This window comes from Bolinopsis microptera, chromosome 7 (genome assembly GCF_026151205.1).
Source record: "Bolinopsis microptera isolate Bmic1 chromosome 7, MBARI_Bmic_1.0, whole genome shotgun sequence".
In the NCBI taxonomy this organism is placed as follows: Eukaryota; Metazoa; Ctenophora; class Tentaculata; order Lobata; family Bolinopsidae; genus Bolinopsis; species Bolinopsis microptera.
Genome location: NC_087078.1, coordinates 13596747 through 13617502, shown reverse-complemented (window position 1 = coordinate 13617502; position 20756 = coordinate 13596747). Strand labels below are relative to the sequence as shown.

Genomic DNA, 20756 nt, shown 5'->3' with positions numbered 1-20756 from the left:
TAGTGAACTCTCTACTGTTTTTATTTATGTGGCATTTAGGTGACATAGCAGCTTTTATTCTCTACTCGTTTTGTTTACTTTGCTCTTTAATTGTCTTGATCAAGATGTCACTGTTTTACATTGTATTCTTACATAATATGTACATTAAAATGTGTACTGTATTTACTATTGAAGAACTTTTTATTGATGCTGGTCAATTTTTTTTTCTGGCTCAATAAGGTTTTAAAAATTTTTGTATGTAAAATGTTTTTCCTGGTCGTTTTAAAAGATTTAAATGTGCGTTATGATTTCCTTTATGATTTACTTTTTACGTCATTCAAATCGACTCTGGTATGGTTACTTGGTTGGCTTTAATAATGATTTTAAGTTTGAAGTCTTGTCTTAAGGTTTTAGGTCATCTTAAGAGGGAAGGGGGGAGGATTCTAGGACTGGCTTACCTAAGCCAAAATAATTACATTTTGCCGAATTTGTCCACGAATCATATTTGGGAAGAAGAACAAAATTAGTAAATTCTCATATTATATGTTGTAGCAGTATTACTAGGCAATAACAAGTTTTACTTTTATTTAGGCCATGGACGATGACGGGAATCACGTCATTGTCTCTGACAATGGCACAGGGGTGAGTTTCTATATGTTAGTAATTCGGTTTGTTATTCTGCATGTTATTCTGTATATATGTCTGTTTCTTTTTAAAGGGGAACATCTCTCCAATTTTTTTGGATAAATTATAATGAACATGAATTGTAACTTAAAAATCACTTCCAGTACGTGAAGTGTGGACATGCAGGGAAGAATTTCCCGGAGCATGTGTTTCCTGCGATGGTGGGTCGTCCCATTATTAGATCTCAAGCTAAAGTCGGTGACATTGAAGTGAAGGTTTGGCTTAGTTCTTAATTCATATTCGATGAATTATGATAGTTCTCTGTTATCATGCTTCAGTTGTTTACAGTGAAGATTTATATTCATGTATAAAAAATCTCTCATATCTCTAATGACTAGCACAAGTTTCTACGCCTGGACTGCCACCGAATTATACTTCTGAGTTACACCTTTAACTGTCAAATATTAAAAACACATACCATCTCAGGATTTGATGATAGGTGAAGAAGCTGCTTTATGTAGACAAATGTTGGAGATAAATTACCCAATGGAGAATGGAGTTGTGCGTTCCTGGGACGACATGCGGCACTTGTGGAATTACACATTCCATGACAAAATGGGACTTGATCCGACCAAATGTAAAGTTCTGTTGACTGAGCCTCCTCTTAATCCTAAAACTAATAGAGAGAAAATGATCGAGGTAAGAATATTAAGATATTAAACTGATGTGCTTTATTTTGAAGCATAACTATGAGATTCATTTAAATTTGTTCATACATTACAAATTAATGCATAACTAATCAACATTATTATAGTCTATTAAAATATTTTTGCTGCGATGTGTAAATTATGTCTATAAGGAATACATACTCCGTATTATTTATTTAATAAAGAGTATCCGCTTACATCACTACATAATACACAATCCGTATCACATTCCGTATTTCTTTGGTTTCCCGTTTCTGTTGTTAAACTAAAAGGAATTCCCAGTTGAATATCTCGATAATGTAGACTCGCACATGTTACTAACATATTGCTACAGTGTTTAACTCTTATAACCATTGCAGATTATGTTTGAAGAGTACGGATTTAAAGGAGTATACATTTCTATTCAGGCTGTTCTTACCTTGTACGCCCAAGGTAACTTTATTTTCTTCCTTAATTTCATGGCTTATGTTTATTCGCTCTGCCAAATTAAGTACATAATACACCGTTTTATGCTATAATTTGAATGTTATTAAGATTAAACATACTCTCCAGGCGCCAGCTGGTTTAAATGATACAACTTACTGGACATCTTGTATATTTGTATTCTAAATAGCACTTACTCGATTGTGCGTATCATGTACAAAACATGAGCTGACAAAAGTTGTGTGCTTGTAGTGTTGATATGTCAATATTAGCACATACCATCGAGTGTTTCATCTACACTGCGGAAATGAATGCATAATTTAGATGAATGTATAAATTTAAATCTTACTGTTCTCCATTTTGTGCGTGTCGATCTCATTCATTGTTACAACGGATAACAATGTCACCATTAAAATGTAATGAAAGTATGTGAATTGTGAAATTAGGGAAAGTGTGACGTCACACCACACAATGTGACGTCAAGTTTCTCTGTTGTCACGTGTTACTAACGTGTGTCACGTGCAGGTCTGCTCACCGGAGTAGTGGTGGATTCTGGTGACGGTGTGACTCACATTTGTCCGGTTTATGACGGGTTCGCACTCGCTCATCTCACGCGCAGACTGGATATTGCAGGACGGGATATTACCCGCTACCTCATCAAGGTGCGAGCAAATTCTATATATTTTTAAGTTCTCAATGTTCAAATTGTATTGTCTATCTTAGTGAGCTGGTAGTAAGCTGTAAATCTGCCCTGGAGGGAGATTATTTAAAACATATAAGTGATACGAAAAATTTGTTTTAGCAGGAGCTTTCAAAATACATGTGTAAATCGTCTTCAGCTAAATGTAAATCTACCCCTTGACTTACAGTTGCTGTTATTACGAGGCTACGCCTTCAACCACACTGCTGATTTCGACACAGTTCGTGAAATCAAAGAGAAGCTCTGTTTTGTCGCGTACGACATCAAACAAGAGGAAATGCTCGCTAACGACACTACTTTTAACGTGGAATCGTACACACTACCTGACGGTCGCATCATAAAGCTGGGAGCAGAGAGGTTTAGTGCTCCAGAGGCCATGTTCCAGCCTCATCTCCTGGGACGTGACGAGAATGGGGTTGCGGAGTTGCTCTTCAATACCATCCAGGTAATGTGTATAGTGGGCTTTCTGACACGTGATAGTGTTTAACCAATCAGCTTCCAGCATTTACCAATCAAAGCTCATAATCTCAGTCACGTGTTGAAAGTAATATGGTTCACCTCCCCACCAGTATCGAGATATATACTGGGCCCTTTAGTTGTAGTGTATATAAATTAGTTTTGATATTAGATTTGTAGGGGGTAACCTGTAATACTATGTATTGTTCTAGGCTCACAGTCCCCAACACGGCTACTAATTAACCTGCTAGTTTGACGCTCTGGTATTGGAACTATTGTTTGATAATTACGTTAGATTAGTAATTAGGTTATTTACTTTATATTTGGTTACAGTGAATGTAACCATCTAGAATTACCTCGTATAACACTATAACACGGTCAACTGCTCTGACGATAACATTAAAAATGAACCGGCACTTCTGTGTGATTCAACTGAAATTTAATCTGCACACACACACTTTCATAAATTCATAATATAATACTGTTACTCAATACTTTTAAAAGTAACCACTTAAGTCTTCACAGCATGAGCTTAACAATCGTTGGGGGCCACAACAGACTTGCAACTAAAACACTTAATTTTAGTCGGCGGATGTTGACACAAGATCATCGTTGTACAAGCACATCGTGTTATCTGGTGGCAGCACTATGTACCCTGGACTACCCTCAAGACTGGAGAGGGAGATCAAGCAGCTGTACTTGGAGAGGGTACTGAAGGGAGATACTAATAGATTGAGTGTAAGTTGTAGGGCTAGGGCAGTCTGTTTCATTGGTGGCATCATAAGTCTAAAACACAGAAGTTTGTACCCGTTAAAACTAATCCACCCTATGTTTTCAGAAATTTAAAATTAGGATAGAAGATCCGCCCCGAAGAAAGCATCTAGTGTTCGATGGTGGTAGTGTGCTTGCTGACATCATGAAAAACAACGATTCCTTCTGGATGACCAAGGCTGAGTACGATGAGCAAGGCCTTCGGGTGCTAGAAAAGATCGGGATTTCGTAAATAATAAACTGTCATTGTGTTTGATAACTTTCAAACTCCAGTTGGTGCAATAAGGAATAGTCTTCACATATATTACCGTTTTGTTTTTGTACACGAAATACACGCTAGTAAACATATAAATAGTATGTTATCATTTAATGCGATTATAAATACTCAAATTAAAATTGTGTTTGTTCAGAAAAGTTTGTCGCAATATAAGCATTGATAACGGAGCTGATAATATTATACACCTTTTGCAGTACATCTTACATTGTATCACCAAGATATGCGATACATAACACTAACGCTACAATAAATGCACCAAGTCTTTGTACATTTGAAGTGTTATAATAATACAACTCAAGATATATATTATATGTGCAATCCAATATATAAATGTAGTTAACCATCGTAGTAGAGCAGCAAGATTAGTTGTCAGTCTTTTTAATATCATGCAGCAATTATCTTAATATCTTAATAAGGGACAGGGATGACGCATAACTTTGCATATTATATTAATGAATAATGAATAATAATTATGTTTTTAATGTTTTTTGCATTATGAATGTGTAAACGTCGTTCGTGCTGTGTTATATTATACACATGATAGTTTTTAATATTTTTGTCAAGGTGCTTACTAAATGTGATCGTATGGTTATTTTAATTTGCCTATATGGAATGTGAAGAAGAATGCAATTTAAACATTAAAAGTGTTTTGTACGCTGTAAAAACTTTTCGATCCCACGAAAAAGACATATTTTTGCGGCCGATGTTTTGTAAGTATGATTTTGTAAACTTAGACCCGTGATATTTAGCTTTTGATTACTCTAATTGATATTCCACGTTTTATTTTGACGGCTCGTCAGCTCGTGATGTCAGGCGCTGGAAATCGCCACTCTAGTGTAAACAGGAACTAAATTTATGCTGCACAATGCGCAGCAGAGTCCTCGAGCCGCGCAGTAGAGTCACTAACCATTTTGTTCTTTAAATTCGGGGCATTTTGTGGCGAAAGTATATTTGACTCACGCACGTACACCCGCAACGTAGTGTCGCTCACTTTCATCCTGGCTGTTAGTTTTCCTCATCAAGAACGAAGTTGGTTGGACAGGGAGAAAAAATTGAACGTTGGACTCGTGACTTTGGCCCTTCTTTTCATCTGATGCGCACTCTCACAGGTCTGTTTGTTTGTTTGTTTGTTTATAGAACCCGTCCCCAATCTCGTATTGGAAAATGACTAAACTCAGGTCTGAGTGTGAATACGGGTGGTACCTGCAAGAGTGTTCATTAAGCATTTAGAGTTCTGTAAAACTGCAGTTACAATTGTGCTAGAGTATTTTTAGTATATACGATTGGTATCAGAAATATATCCCTACATGCTTCCAAAATTTGTAAAGCCGTAGTACATACATATCACATTACACCAGAGCCTACACAGTGCAATCTCCTCCAGTCTATCTGCGCCGCGTATATTTGTATAAGCACACGGCGCAGACTGGAAAAAACCACACTCTGCAAGTTCAATCCAGTGCAATGCTACATGTACGTACTACGGCTTCATCTCCAACTTTCTGCACAATGTACTGGAATGTTTTGAAGGAAAAGAAAGAACAAAAAAAGTGATATATATAAATAAAATCAGCGATTTAATGTTAGCCTTGGGACAGTAACTTTAATTCCCTGGTTTCTAAAATCAGCTTTTAAAAAAAATAATAATAAAGTATGTAACGTCGATACCAAACCGATTATTGAGCGATAATAACTGAGTAGTTGATTCCTGGGTTGCAGAGTCATTCAGATGTTCCAGTCTTCGAATGTGGTTCTTGTTCAGTTCTTGACCAGAAGTGTCTAATGAAGTAAGTCAGACAAGCAAACTCTTCCTTAAATGCTCATATAAGTCGTCTCAATCCCAGAAATTATGAATGATGACCCAGTGTAAAAGTGCAGAAATCGGCCGAAAATAACAAAGACTAAAAACAGTTAAAAAGTGAAAGGATTCAAACACAAGGAAAATTAATAACTTAGAGCGTAATAAGGAATATCTCCAAACGGAGTTTTCTGAGAGGGTGAGAGGTTCTTTAATTAGAGCTAATGATTAAATGAGACCCACTAAAGGTACTAAATTAACCGGACTGCTAGCAAGGAATCGAGAGTGGGAATAAAACTAAAAGCGGAATAAATTTTAAGATAATGAAACAGAAACTGAAAGCTAAAATATATACCGTTCTAGAATGCCTCCGCAAACTATTGCTCCTTTGTAATGTGCACGTGTTAGTAAGTGTAGTAAAAAGATAAAAATAATAAAGCTATACAAATGAACGGAGCGGTGAAAATCTGAGAGGGTGAGAGGTTCTTTAATTAGAGCTAATGATTAAATGAGACCCACTAAAGGTACTAAATTAACCGGACTGCTAGCAAGGAATCGAGAGTGGGAATAAAACTAAAAGCGGAATAAATTTTAAGATAATGAAACAGAAACTGAAAGCTAAAATATATACCGTTCTAGAATGCCTCCGCAAACTATTGCTCCTTTGTAATGTGCACGTGTTAGTAAGTGTAGTAAAAAGATAAAAATAATAAAGCTATACAAATGAACGGAGCGGTGAAAATCTGAGAGGGTGAGAGGTTCTTTAATTAGAGCTAATGATTAAATGAGACCCACTAAAGGTACTAAATTAACCGGACTGCTAGCAAGGAATCGAGAGTGGGAATAAAACTAAAAGCGGAATAAATTTTAAGATAATGAAACAGAAACTGAAAGCTAAAATATATACCGTTCTAGAATGCCTCCGCAAACTATTGCTCCTTTGTAATGTGCACGTGTTAGTAAGTGTAGTAAAAAGATAAAAATAATAAAGCTATACAAATGAACGGAGCGGTGAAAATCTGAGAGGGTGAGAGGTTCTTTAATTAGAGCTAATGATTAAATGAGACCCACTAAAGGTACTAAATTAACCGGACTGCTAGCAAGGAATCGAGAGTGGGAATAAAACTAAAAGCGGAATAAATTTTAAGATAATGAAACAGAAACTGAAAGCTAAAATATATACCGTTCTAGAATGCCTCCGCAAACTATTGCTCCTTTGTAATGTGCACGTGTTAGTAAGTGTAGTAAAAAGATAAAAATAATAAAGCTATACTTTTGAATTAGAAATGTCAAACAGTATATATACAATAAATTAAATCAAGTGATGCAATTGGCAGAGCACAATCGTAAATCCTGAGCAATAGATATCATCTATCCCTCGTAGCTCTTCTCCTCAGGTATCAGGTTGAAGGAGACATTGGATATAGGGGCAGTCCATGCCTTCTTTGCCTTTCCACGTACACCTCTAACTGCTACTAGCACACTCCTCATTATATCCATGCTCAGGCGTGTCCTGATGTTACACATCACCTGGCTGTAGTCCTCCTTTGTTTTGGTGGCTATCAACACAGCAAGTCTCCTTATGAAACGCTTGGCCTCCGGTGCCATTCCTCCTGTAGTGGTAAATACAAGGGGGACGAATGACCCTTTCTCCAATTGTAGCACTCGGTTCATGTACTGGTTCTTTTTCTCATTCTCGTGCAGAGTGTAGAGCTGTGGCATGGTCTTTCCTTGATATGTAGGCGATTTAGGATTGAAAATGCGCACATCAAAGAAAGTCCTCTCAAATGTGCTCCACACTCCTCTTGCTGATATATCAAGCCTAGCCTTATCAGCATTGTTGCCCTTTTGTTGGAAGTTGGCCGATTCTATAGGTGTTAAAAGGGGCTCAATCCTCACATCCTTGGTCACCAGCCTAAGGTATTCAGCAACGGAGTCTCTCACGTTGTTATGACGGTAGTTCACATACCCCCCTCTCTTACAGTTGAGGATATGATTGTGATCATTCTTGGCTCCACAATCGCAGAATCTTGGGGTGTTAGGGATGTCCCAACCATACCGGAGATGAACAGCATCTCTGAAGTCTTGCTTGCTGTAAGTCTTGCTTGCTGTAAGCATAATAAAACTAAAGCTATACAAATGAACGGAGCGGTGAAAATCTGAGAGGGTGAGAGGTTCTTTAATTAGAGCTAATGATTAAATGAGACCCACTAAAGGTACTAAATTAACCGGACTGCTAGCAAGGAATCGAGAGTGGGAATAAAACTAAAAGCGGAATAAATTTTAAGATAATCCTCTCACAGGTCTAACCAAATACTAATTGGGCTGTCTTACTCTTAAAGCCGTAAAACAACCAAGTATTGTGAAATGACATGAAATCAAACTTCAATACTGAATAATCGTCAAAAACTGCCGAAAGTGAACACTTAAAAAACTTAAATAGGTTGACACAATATTAACTAACTAATCAAGAAAAGAAATAGCTCAAAGTAACATCCAAACAAAACTTTAGTTTAGCGGACTTTCAAAACTGATAATAATTTATGCTATTGTAACCCGAACCACAATAAAATCTCACCGATGGCACAACTTCAGTCAACCTAAAATCTGATAAAAATATTCCTGATCGAACTAACTTAATTTAAAATTCTCCAAAATATACAAATTTCGTCAATATTATCTATATGGGAAGCTAGATCAGATCTTGATTCATTATCCCGAACGAAATCTAGTTAACTTTCCCCAACTCCAACTTCTTCTGGAATGCCCGATAGGAATTATAGACAAATGAGTCGATTATGCCAGCAACTGAAAGAAAAAGTAGATATTAGATATAATTAGGTTGTAAGTTATTTGTTATTGTAACGTCCTGTCCATGACATAGGCATGTCGCCGAAACGTCGACAACTAATTTGTTTTGAAATAATGAGTGGAGATTCTCATTTCGTCACCAACTATCATCAAAATATATGATCGACCCACTCATAAGATCAGCGAAGAAAGATTACCATAATTAGGTTGCACTCATTTCGATGTAAATAACGTGTCAGTAAAAATGCTATGTAGTATTTAGATCGATCGAGCTGAGTGAATGCGCGCTATTAACTGCTGACAACGCGCGCACCCCTTTGCATACATTACACTCTTTGCTCCTTGCATATAAAGAAAACATTTCTTAAGAGACGTGGGCATGGCACACGATGGCACGTGTGATACAAGTAAGGATAACTAAAAATGGAAATAGCTGCTCACTTACCAGTAAAGACACCCCCAACTATGGCACAAACTCCGGTCAGAAAATGAGTGAAGGATCTTCTGTGCTCGATTACTTCTACCATTAAAGGAGATATGTCATAGGTCACAAACATTCCTGGAACGAGTTATAGACTTGTTTCAAAACAAAACTGGAGTATAATACTCTATTCTTTGACTTATATGGGCTAATGAGGAGAAGAATCAAAAGTTACGTCAAAGGCCACAGCTTTTGTCTAAAAATATGAAATGCAGTTTGCATTAGAAAACACTCAGGGAGAAATCACTTACAACAAAAACTATAAATCCTTAAGGTCCTATATTTACTAATATTTATTTAATAATTACTTTACCTGGTAAGCCACTCTGTTCCCCCCTTGCAGCTTTATTTAGATCTATTGCTTTATGGTGGTGAGTCACAGAATACTGATTACTCAACACTATTTCCTCATTTATCTTCTGATATCTGGTAATAATATGATTTGTTATTGATACAAGGGATGATATATTTACGACCATTATTGAATTATATTACATTCCTAGACCACTGGGAATGTTCACTATGGAAAAAGGAACAATATTGGATGAACAGTACTTTTATTTCCACAAACCTCATAGGTACAATTTGAACGTAGTACTGTCTCATAGCATTAAGTTCAGCAGCAACAAATGTGTGGTTATCTAGAGGGTTAGTCTGCGTTGGAACAAATTCTCCAAACGATAAACTGAAACAAACAGTTATTTTCAGTGCAAATAGTTGGGATTCCAGCGAGTTCTGCAACAAAATTACAAAAATTTAGCTCACAACGGAACATTCTATTTATATTATTATATACAATTACAAGGGTCGACCGAGTCCTCGGCCTCGGCCAGGAGGACAATTCCTCGGTTTGCATCGGCCTCGTTTAAAAATTAAGTTGCTATTCCTCGGCCTCGGCGAAATTTTGAAGATTTTAAGGGTCGACCGAGTCCTCGGCCTCGGTTTTACCGAGGAATAGCGATTTTTCCTCGGCCTCGGCCTCGATCAGGAGGACAATTCCTCGGTTTGCCTCGGCCTCGGTTTTATCAAAGCAAAATTTCCTCGGCCTCGGTCGCAAATCCTGCCATCGGTCGATCCTTGATTATATAGTGTTTTATTGGGATTATCATTTTATTACCGCTGTATAATCAGTAGGAGCTTAAAAGAATGTAGTAAATGAAGAAGCAATTAAGAAAAATGTAATTAGTGACCTGTTAATTGTGTGAGTAAGATTTAGTGGGAACTGCTGGAGGAGCTTTAAGTCGTGCACGTGAGCGTGGCTCTGTTGAAAGCTCTTCCCCGGGGATATGTGGAAATTACCTGACACCTAGATATCAATATTCACGTGATCAATTATCAGTTAACTTAAATAGAAAACGAGACATTTTTGGTGTCAAATGAGGAGGAAAGAAATGGACAATATGTGTGCCAAAATTACAATCCTTAAGAACTGTATTCCCAAACGTTTTATAAGGAGAGGAGAAATAATAATGATATTTTAATTCTAACCTTGCTGACTCTCAGCCGACCTTGTACGTTGCATTGTTCATCTTTCATATCTGTCAAAGCTTTAGCTAGCCCTTCTCTTTTACACTGAAAAGTGAGATGTTAGCTTCAGCTAGTATTTCTCTTTTTATACACTGAAATTTCACATTTCAGCTAGCATTTCTCTTTTTATACACTGAAATTTCTCATTTCAGCTAGAATTTCTCTTTTTATACACTGAAATTTCACATTTCAGCTAGCATTTCTCTTTTTATACACTGAAATTTCTCATTTCAGCTAGCATTTCTCTTTTTATACACTGAAATTTCTCATTTCAGCTAGCATTTCTCTTTTTATACACTGAAATTTGCGATTTCGCATTTCATGTTTACAATTTACACAACGTGCTTGTGAAGTACTGTTAGTCACGAACGAGTTTTTGAAATTGTAAAATTCTTGATTACATACCGATATGGTAACCTAATGTGTTCTAATTTTCCATTGTATTCAAAAGACTTATTCTACTTGTTTCTCCTATAGATAATATACACCAGGGAAGGCTGAATTGATGTACATGACAGCTTATCACCTGTATAATACAACCAGCTGGTATACTTTCGATCTTTCTCTAAGCTGAAAAGCTATTATCATTCAACTCTTCTCAGTAAAGTAAAACTACATATAATAATGTAAAACTACATAAATAAAATAGGATGTTATGATAATGGCAGCTTACAGCTCATCACACTTTGATAAAACACTTTTCTATTAGTGGGAGAAAGTCATGAGGTGATTCGGCGCTTTCTGTATTTAAATAATCTTATATAGATATTTTCCAAGTGTGAAAAGTAAGTTGTGGCACGGTAGAGTCAGATAGAGACAAGAATAACACGCTATATACATGCTATTAACATTCTTTGAAATTTAGAAGCAAAAATATTTATCAGAACATAAGTTATGCCACTTTTTGTTTTTAAAATAATTAGCAATATCTCAGCGATAATTTTAACAATTTTAAAAGATAAGGATGGGTAGTGTTTCCTGGGCCACCCTGTATGATATATATATATTATATAGCAACAGTGTGGTATAGAGAGTATCTCACCGTCTTCAGTATCTGTAGCCCCTCAAATAACACTTCAAACGTCTCATACACCAACAGGGACAAAAGGATTTCGCGATTATTTTTGCCAAAAATCGCGATACCGCGAAATTTAACAGGCTATATGTACATTAAATTATACATAAAATTTGTCGCAAATAATGGAAAAAATCGCGATTCCGTACATGCCGCGCTTTCCTTTTGTCCCTGTACACCAAGGGCCTTGTATGCATGTATTGTGTCGTACTGTCAACTTAACTGTCTAGTGTCTACTGTCGTAATGCGATGGAATACAGCTAATATCAGATATGTACTTGCATCACCATCAAATGCAGTATGAATATCTCTAGCACAAACTGGCCGAAATCAGGAAAGGTATGAGCACAGGATAGGTGTTTACGGAGCAGCACGGTATAGAGAGGTATTAAGTTGTAAAACTGTAGGTACTGTTTACAGTTCACTACAATGTATGTGTGTAATGAAGTAATATGTACAAAGCTGACAAGGTTTCATGAGGTAAAAAGAGAAAGTCATACACCTACAATTATAAGGCATCAACAGTCCCGTAAAAGATTAATGAAAAGTAGTGAATGGAAAGATACGTCATTAAAAAGACAAACATCAGTATTCAGTAACCAGTAACCAGTAACCAGTAACCAGTAACCAGTAACCAGTAACCAGTACCTGTTCGAAAGCAGCAAGAGATTCAAGTCCCCAGCCCCTAAGACGGTAAGCCACGCGCACCTCCTCGCACGTGTTACAACACTTAGTGTCCGCTGTCTCCGCGCCATAGCAACTCTCACACCTGAGGGTAGTAATAATGAGTCAAGATAACAGGTACAGTAATCGGTATACACACATAAACAGTAAGCGTGGAACCTCATCGCTTCACCTCATGTTTCATCTTAATTGTTTGTACTGTGCAGTAACAAGTAGGCTGGCAAGAACAAAATGTCACTTCTTATCTATTCGTTGTCAAGTTAACCATGAAGGTAATGTAAATTAACGGCGGATGACATTTGAAAACGATGAAAGTGTGCCTCTAATTCCCCGCCCAATTCTTATAATCCTCATCGGACAGACTTCCTCTGAAATCGAATTAGACATTTTGATAGACAGCTGAGTGTTCCTAATAATATATATTATATATATATATATTATATATGTTAAATAGACCCTAGCTAGACGGTACGTGACGCGTCAAATCACTTATGCTCAGAAGTGATCTGTTACATTCCACCGTTAGTCACATTGAAATTATTTAAAGACATTAGCTGTAAACTCGCGAATTTGCTACTTTTATTTAAACATTTTTATTTGCCCCTCAGTTTCTCAATTCTCGGTCCATATATTGTGTAGGGACTACCAGTACTCCCAGTACCTAGTATTGTGCACTCGGGTGACACCGACTCTCCCAAGTTACCGTGGTACGTGAACACTGGTCATGAGAATAATTCAGCAGAGTATTTAATATTATAAGTATAATTATATATAAATATATGTATAGTATTGTATGGAATCAAAAAACATTGTGTTTCAACCCATTTTCTGTGTGACTAAAGTGACTGTATTGGATGAGGTGACTCAACTTTAATCTGTTGAGGGATTGTGATGCAGCTCGATGAGTAATTCAATAGTGATACATCATGTAATAATACGTGTATGTTTTGAAGCACCGTCGTTTTCTTAGACTGTTTACGTTTAATAGGTGAACTTGGTAATTGGTATTAATTTGTTATTCTTGTAAAGCAGCCTGGTTCCTTTACTTACAGCGCCGGGTTAATCCTTACATACATTATTATTTAAAAAATTTCCCGGATATCATCGGGAAATCCAAAAAGAAGGCGCTCTGAATGCTAATTCGTTAGTCCTGCTGCTTCAGTTTAATTGTCCACTAATACAACTACAATATATGTTGAGTTAACACTTAACGTAGAAGATACAGATAACTATCGTTATGTATAAGGACTAAGGAGTGATGTTTGTTTGAATCATTGTTTGAGACATAGTAAAATAGTAATAAAGTGGTATTAAGTACCACCATTCACTACTATTAAATATCAACTCGCTCTGAAGTAGCAAGCAATCGATTAGTACCTATTTACAAATTTAAAGTGCTTGCAATCAGCCGATCAATTTATACAGACAATTCTCAACCAGAAATACAGGTAGATTGTGAATAATCTTACAAAAAACCTCCTCATGTTGGGGTAGGAGGGGGTGAGGGGGGGGGGGGGGGGGGGGGGGGGGGGGGGGGGGGGCTTGGTTCACGCTCTAAGCCAGCTTCCAGCTAAAAAAGTATGAAATCAACAAAAAAAGCCATTCAAATCAAACCTATTAGGATCAAGTACAAGTGCAACCGTGCTATTACCGAGCTCTTCTACCTTTTCTTCATTAATCCGCGTCCCATCTGCCTTTAACCTCCTCTTCTTTATGTCATGGTCCACATCTACTTGCTGACCCCCCGACACATCCATAGCATCTACACTAATATCTGAGGAGGGGCAGGAGGGCTGCTTTTTAAATTGTATCAATTTTAGGAAGCAGGTGTGAGTGCATCAAGTCTTTGTTGTGCTACTAAATCATACCATCCTTAATTCCGAACTCTTATTTAAATCTAGACAAAAATTTATTATTCAGATTATCAGTGTGATGAGAATTTAAAAAAAACTTACGATCGCAAGGTAAGTGTTGAAATGTAACGTCTAAATAAATATCAAGTAGTTCTGATCTCGTAGTATCCATCAGAAGCTTTTCTTTTATCTGTAGAATAGAAATGTTTATAATGTACTTTCAGAAATAATAAGGTACTTTCAGAAATGGTTAGTTAAGAACCAAGTCCTAGGTTTTAGTGAGTTTTTTTACTCGTCATGTTATATTATATTACATAGTAAATTTATGCTTTATAACTTTAATATCACTTTAAATGCTTTGATATTACTTTAAACTTTATATTAGTTTCAAGTCACTATTTCATCATTCTTTATAATAACTTTAAATAGTTCTCTCTCGTTGACCGTTGTGCGTGTGTCAAAATGGTATATAAAATAAATTTAACACTTACAGAGACTCCTAAGAAGAACTGAAGTTCAGCAACAAATAAAGCTATCATTATTGCTCCACTGATTATCGTTACTGAAAATAGGATTCCATGGGTCAACGAATTGTTATCGAGTAAATAAATTGAAAGACAAAATAAATGAATCATGATAAATGTACTTTGCAAACTAAGTTAAAGTATTGGCTTTCTCCACACTTTCTGTTAGGGAGACCTGAGACGAGGGTTCCTGGCTGTCTGTCTCGAGTGGGTGCTTCATGAACAGCAGTAAAAAACTCTCCGAACACAACCACGATGAAAAAGAGCAGAGATCTGGTCATCGCTCTAAAGAAGACGAAGAAGAACGTGCAGCGACAATCGGCGGACACATCAACTAAACGGATTCGTTGCTGAATTCTTTCAGGACTGGATTCGAGTGCAGAGCTAACCTGGGATGTCGGACCAACAGCCTCTCGAAGATGGTGCGAACAGCACGAGCTGCTGCGAACAGACAACCAACCAACCCCACATTAAACTTGTCACTATATAGTGTTGTCACTATATAGTGCGTTTTGCACACTATATGGTGACAAAGATCAGCTGTCATTATAAAGTGCTTGTCACTATATAGTGTTGTCACTATATAGTGCGATTACCTTTACTTACTTGTGGCACCTCCGCAGGTTTTTATCCTGAAATCCTCCATCGTCTTAGGATAAGCATCAAATCGTTTCAGTGAGCCAAGCAAGCTGCCACCCCCTGACGCAACACTAGCCATATTGAACTTGCCTAAAAAGATCGGGAATTATAAGAAAATATAATCGGGTTATGTTTAAACTTTGAGTGATATAGCAAACAATCTTGTGGTCGATTTAAAGCAATATTTGACTGATGACAGTGTGATAATGACTAATGTACATTATGTATAATTAATTATAATTACTATTATGTATTGTTAATAGTAATTATATTATTACAGAATACATAACGTCAGATATTACTCATGTAATTACGGGTTATACAACATAACACTAGGTTTAGTTACATTGCTCCATTGTACATATAAAAACTGAATAACAACGACCCAGAAATAAATGTGCCTGTCACATTGATACAGATTATGACAGCGTTGTTCCGAGAGCAGGAGACAGACATTTATTCGTTGTTAAGGGGAGGGACTTAAAGACTTCAAAAGATAGTATCACACTACCACATATGAGCTGATAAGACTATTGTAAGTGCACACATGCTTTCAGAATCCAGAATATTCTGTCTCGAATCAAGATAATAATGTGTGAAAGAAATGGAGACTTTTATTCAATATTATGTGCTAGTCTCAAGGAAATACTGAACACTTGCTGGTTCTTCGTTTGCAAACGATAGACATAAATGTTTATGTATATTATATATTACGCTAAAGGCACTTTTGGTTTTTGTTGTTCTTGCCGTTTCCTTGATATTTAAGTTTGAGTCCTGTTCACAGAACGTAGCCGGTTATGGCAGGTGAAGACAAAGGTGAAGCTATGTCAACAGCCACAGTCACTGCTGACTATGGTTCTGTGTCTCCTCCAAACAAGATGTTTCTTGACGACTTTTATAATAAAATAGGTAACTACGACAAATTCCACGCCATAAACTCAGATGAAGTGAATTAGATGTCAGTCCTATCAGAAAAATGTTTAAAATTGTTAAAAGTAATATGTGGGAGATGTTATAGCCCTGGTGTATTAATACTGTAGTGTTTATTGCGTACTAATTAATGAATGATGATTCACAGGATTTGGGTATGCGCAGGTTACATTTTGGACAGTCCTCTCCATTATCGCACTAATGGATACAACAGAGGAGGCTCTCATTTCTCTGGTTATTCCTTATCTGAGATGCGAATGGAATTTGACATTGTTTTTTGAGGGAACCATTACTGTTGCAGTGTTTCTCTTCTATGGTATAAGTAAGTCTGCAACTAATACTTCCGATATGTAATGCATGCTATAGTATGTATAGTATGGTTTAAGTTAAGTGTAAAATTGTAAAAATACTAATTTTTACAGATTCTGCCCTATGCATTCTGTGAACGATGTATAATCATTAGATTGCATTCCATTTGCTATATTACTCTATTACTATTATGATCACACTATGCAGGTAGTGTTGTTTTTGGAAAAGCTGCTGATAAATACGGACGGAAAACAATCCTCCTGTTTACTCTTGGGACGTTGGCTGTGACAGTAGTCTTTAGTGCATTATCAACAAACAAGTGGCAGTTTTTAGCTGCCAGGACTATCACAGGAGCATGTATAGGTGCTAACTTTGGAGCGATTGTTTCCTTTGCCTCGGAGGTATGCTTCAAGTAATAATAATGCTTCAAGTAATAATAATTACTGCATCGCAGTAATTGGTTTAATTAGTCATTGATACCAATATAATGCCCTGATAACATATTTCAACGTCTGTTTTGTCCAAGTTAAATAAATAAATAAATAAATAAATAAATAAATAAAGTCAATTTTTACAGCACAGCAATATATATCTAAATATCAGATCCTCTGTAATCATAATGTATAAAAAAAGGAGCTTTTCTCTGTGCTGAAGGATGAATCAAGGCAGATCATGGTTCTGTTAGCAGGCCACCCTAGTTATGGACAATACATATATATAAAATAATTAAATTATAATTTTAAAATTGTGTCAAGTTCTTAATAAAGCTGATTAACTAACATCAATTCTTAATTTCAGGTGGTTCCAGTAAAGTATCGGTCATTAGGCACATCTTTGATAATCTTTGTTTCAAAGATTGGGATGTTTCTTACAGCAGTGGTGGCATACTTTTTCCTAAACTCCCTGGGATGGAGATGGTTCATTATCATTGTGTCTCTACCTATCATACCATCTATTCTGTTGCTATGGTTTTTACCTGAGTCACCAAGATATCTCATCGTCAGTGGAAAAGAACAAGATGCTCAGAAAGCTATCAAATTCATGGCAGACATGAATAAAGTAGAGATAAACGAAGAAACAACTGTTATTTGTAAGCAGTCAGAAGAATTGGGCGAAATGAGAGTATTGTTTGAACCAGAATATAGAAAGGAAACAATTTTACTCTCCGTCATATATTTTGGAAATATTTTGGTTTTTTTAAGCCTCCTACTGTTCCTTCCATTAGCAATCAACTCAAAATTTTGTGGAGGAGATGGCGCAACACCTGCACATGTGTGCAAAAAATTAAGTCAAGGATCCATTTTAAAGGTAATAGTTATTGTCTCAGCCACCATGGTTGGAGTTATTGCTGGACATACAATGTCTCATTTCACTGGCCGTATCCCTGCTCTCCGAGTATTTGCAGCAATGGCTTTTATTTGTAGTCTTCTTCTGTACAAATGCTTCTCGGTGACAGTAACAATTTTTATTTTCTATGTCATCGAATTTTCATCATCCGGTTTGAACATTATAATTTGGATCATCCTGCTTGAGAACTATCCCACGCACATCAGAACAACTGCTTCTGGTTTTGTCAATTTCTGGGGTAAGGTAGGCGGTGTGATGGGTGTAGTTGGAGTCTATGCACTGTTTTATGTTAGTCCTTATCTATTGGTGACTATGTATACTGCAAGTACACTCATGTCCCTGGTTGGCGCAGCACTATTTACAAAGGAAACAAGACATTTAGAGGTACAAGACATAACTGATGAAGTAATCAGCGATTCTACTTCCTAAATAGTTTCCTGAAAGGTATGGGAATGCTTAGAGTCCAATTATGAAACTAGGGAAGACGCAAAAATGATTGTTAGATTTTGGTTTATCAATTTTTGGATTAGTTTAAATCATGTTTTACAGTTTACATCTTTATATAATACAGGGTGGCCCATGAAAGTCTACCCATCCTTATCTCTTAAAATTGTTACAGGTCGCTGAGATCTTGCTAATTATTTTATTTCAGAATGGAAAAGCGCCATAACTTACGTTCTGATTAATATTTTTGCTTCAAATTTTTAGAGAATGTCAATCATAATTAGACACAACTTCGTGCTAAGTTTTGTGTGAGTCTGAGCTTGTCTGACAAAATTAGCTCCTGAGTGTGCTAGCGTTAATTTCTCACCCAGAACTGTTTACATTGGTTAATAGAAACCACCAAAAAAAATCCTGGGTAAAAAAATTAAAAAACCACCGATTTATTTATGTTTTACCAATTCTATTCACCACGATGCATCGCACATTCCATTCTCTACACTGCTGCACTGTACAGTGTACATCCTATATTTTAACTGATAAGGACTATCACAGATGATCCTTCCTGCTTGTTTATATCGTTCTGCTCACTTGCCTTAACAAATTTAAAATTATAGCTGGATGATTAGCCTACAATTTTATCGATACTGAAATCAATTGAATTGCGTTTCTCGACAGGCACCACGAGAAGGTTCATCCATTGCCCGCCGTGTTGGCGATTAAAATCACCGTTTGTGTTGGCGATTAAAATCACCGTTTGTGTTGGCGATTAAAATCACCGTTTGTGTTGGCGATTAAAATCACCGTTTAGAGAAGGTGCTCAATGTGACCACTGCCTCGGCTCTTCAGGACGTCCATCCTCTTGGCTACTGATAAACAGGAGTTCTGGCAGTGAGTGATGGGGATGTTCCGCAAGTTGTCACGAATGACAACTTCCAAAGCAGCAAGGTTGGGGATGGGTAGACTCTCGTAGACCTTATCCTTCAACCATCCCCACAGGAAGAAGTCGCAAGGAGTGAGGTCAGGAGAACGGGCTGGCCAGTGTTGAGCAAGTTTCTCTCCGATCGTCATGCTCCCAAACTGGTCACCAAGGTAATCAATAATGCGGTTGGGGATGTGCACTCTCGCCCCGTCCTGCATAAAGCTCATGAGAGACGGATCCAGGTCGTGGTGTGCACAGGTCGTGGTGTGCACAGAAGTTGAAGAGTTCTGGTATAAAGAAGCTCTGCAACATCTGTAGGTAGCGATCTCCGTTCACAGTTACAGTGGCACCAGCTGCATCCTTGAAGAAGTATGGTCCGATGATTCCGTGAGAAGCGATCGCACACCAGACGTTCAGCTTTGGAGAGTTCTGAGTAGGTCTCTGCTGCACGCTGTCAGGTCTCTGGCTGCCCCAGTGTATTGCGTTGTGGCTGTTGACGGAACCGTGGAGGCAGAACTTGGCTTCGTCGGTCCACCAGATGTTTCCGATAAAGTCCTCGTTTGTGGAATCTTTCAGAAGCAACCAGTCAGCAAAGCGTACTCTAACTGGTGGATCCTGAAGCTGCAGAGTGTGGTGAACTGTCCAGCAAAAAGGGTACAGTTTCAGTTCAGTCCTCAGAATGCGTTGCAAAGTCGTCCTAGGTATGCCAAGATTGGCCGAACGTCTTCTGGTCGATTGCCTGGGGTGGTCTGCCACAGATCCTACTACAGCCACAGTGTTCTCAAAGGTCACTCCCGTAGATGGTGGACCAGATGCATCCTTTTGTCGGTTGGTGACAACTCCATGTTCTGTAAATTTCTTCTTAAGGTTGTAGACTGCTTTCCTAGTAGGGGGAGTGATTCCAGGGAATTTCGCTATGAACAGTTGGATAAGAGCTGCGAAGGGGGTATCCTTGGATTCAGAAACAATAAATATCCGTTGCTGGACAGTTAGTAGAGGCATGATAAGATGATCGTTAATGGTTAATAAATTGTTGCGACTTTTAAGGGGGAAATCTATCCCTGCTATCGTAAAATTCCCATGAGAATTCATAAGATTATGGATTATCGACCGGAAATCTACGTTATCGTTTGTTTTCTTTTCAAGTTTATTTACTCATCTCATGGGAATCGGCTGACCTGCTGTAAACCTATTTCAAACCACCGTTTGTAAAATCGATAAAATTGTAGGCTAATCATCCAGCTATAATTTTAAATTTGTTAAGGCAAGTGAGCAGAACGATATAAACAAGCAGGAAGGATCATCTGTGATAGTCCTTATCTGCAGTTAAAATATAGGATATAGGATGTACACTGTACAGCAGTGTAGAGAATGGAATGTGCGATGCATCGTGGTGAATAGAATTGGTAAAACATAAATAAATCGGTGGTTTTTTAATTTTTTTACCCAGGATTTTTTTTGGTGGTTTCTATTAACCA

General features: G+C 37.3%; 2 protein-coding genes across 2 annotated transcripts; one reads left to right on the top strand and one right to left on the bottom strand.

Moving 5' to 3' along the window:
• The first annotated feature begins 556 nt into the window (after nt 1-556).
• On the top strand, nt 557-4706 carry LOC134817702 (actin-related protein 2-like). The gene is made up of 8 exons (XM_063826940.1): nt 557-621; nt 768-878; nt 1090-1302; nt 1670-1742; nt 2259-2395; nt 2603-2878; nt 3475-3627; nt 3728-4706. Exons 1-8 carry the CDS (start codon nt 574-576, stop codon nt 3890-3892), a joined length of 1176 nt encoding a protein of 391 aa, XP_063683010.1. The 5' UTR covers nt 557-573; the 3' UTR covers nt 3893-4706.
• Nucleotides 4707-8093: 3387 nt separating this feature from the next.
• On the bottom strand, nt 8094-15419 carry LOC134817701 (endoplasmic reticulum-Golgi intermediate compartment protein 3-like). Its single transcript, XM_063826939.1, has 11 exons — nt 15297-15419; nt 14658-14728; nt 14269-14356; nt 13928-14087; nt 12278-12398; nt 10516-10599; nt 10218-10333; nt 9599-9712; nt 9341-9453; nt 8992-9105; nt 8094-8543 (listed from the first exon to the last, which is right to left on the bottom strand). Exons 1-11 carry the CDS (start codon nt 15406-15408, stop codon nt 8464-8466), a joined length of 1173 nt encoding a protein of 390 aa, XP_063683009.1. The 5' UTR covers nt 15409-15419; the 3' UTR covers nt 8094-8463.
• Nucleotides 15420-20756: the final 5337 nt, after the last annotated feature.

Coding starts and splice junctions, on each gene's coding strand:
- LOC134817702 (XM_063826940.1), top strand. CDS start 574: ATGGACGATGACGGGAATCACGTCATTGTCTCTGACAATGGCACAGGG. Junction 622..767: donor TCTCTGACAATGGCACAGGG/GTGAGTTTCTAT, acceptor AATCACTTCCAG/TACGTGAAGTGTGGACATGC. Junction 3,628..3,727: donor GAGATACTAATAGATTGAGT/GTAAGTTGTAGG, acceptor CTATGTTTTCAG/AAATTTAAAATTAGGATAGA.
- LOC134817701 (XM_063826939.1), bottom strand. CDS start 15,408: ATGGCTAGTGTTGCGTCAGGGGGTGGCAGCTTGCTTGGCTCACTGAAA. Junction 14,357..14,657: donor AGTTCTTCTTAGGAGTCTCT/GTAAGTGTTAAA, acceptor TCTATTCTACAG/ATAAAAGAAAAGCTTCTGAT. Junction 9,713..10,217: donor CTTACTCACACAATTAACAG/GTCACTAATTAC, acceptor TGTTTGTTTCAG/TTTATCGTTTGGAGAATTTG.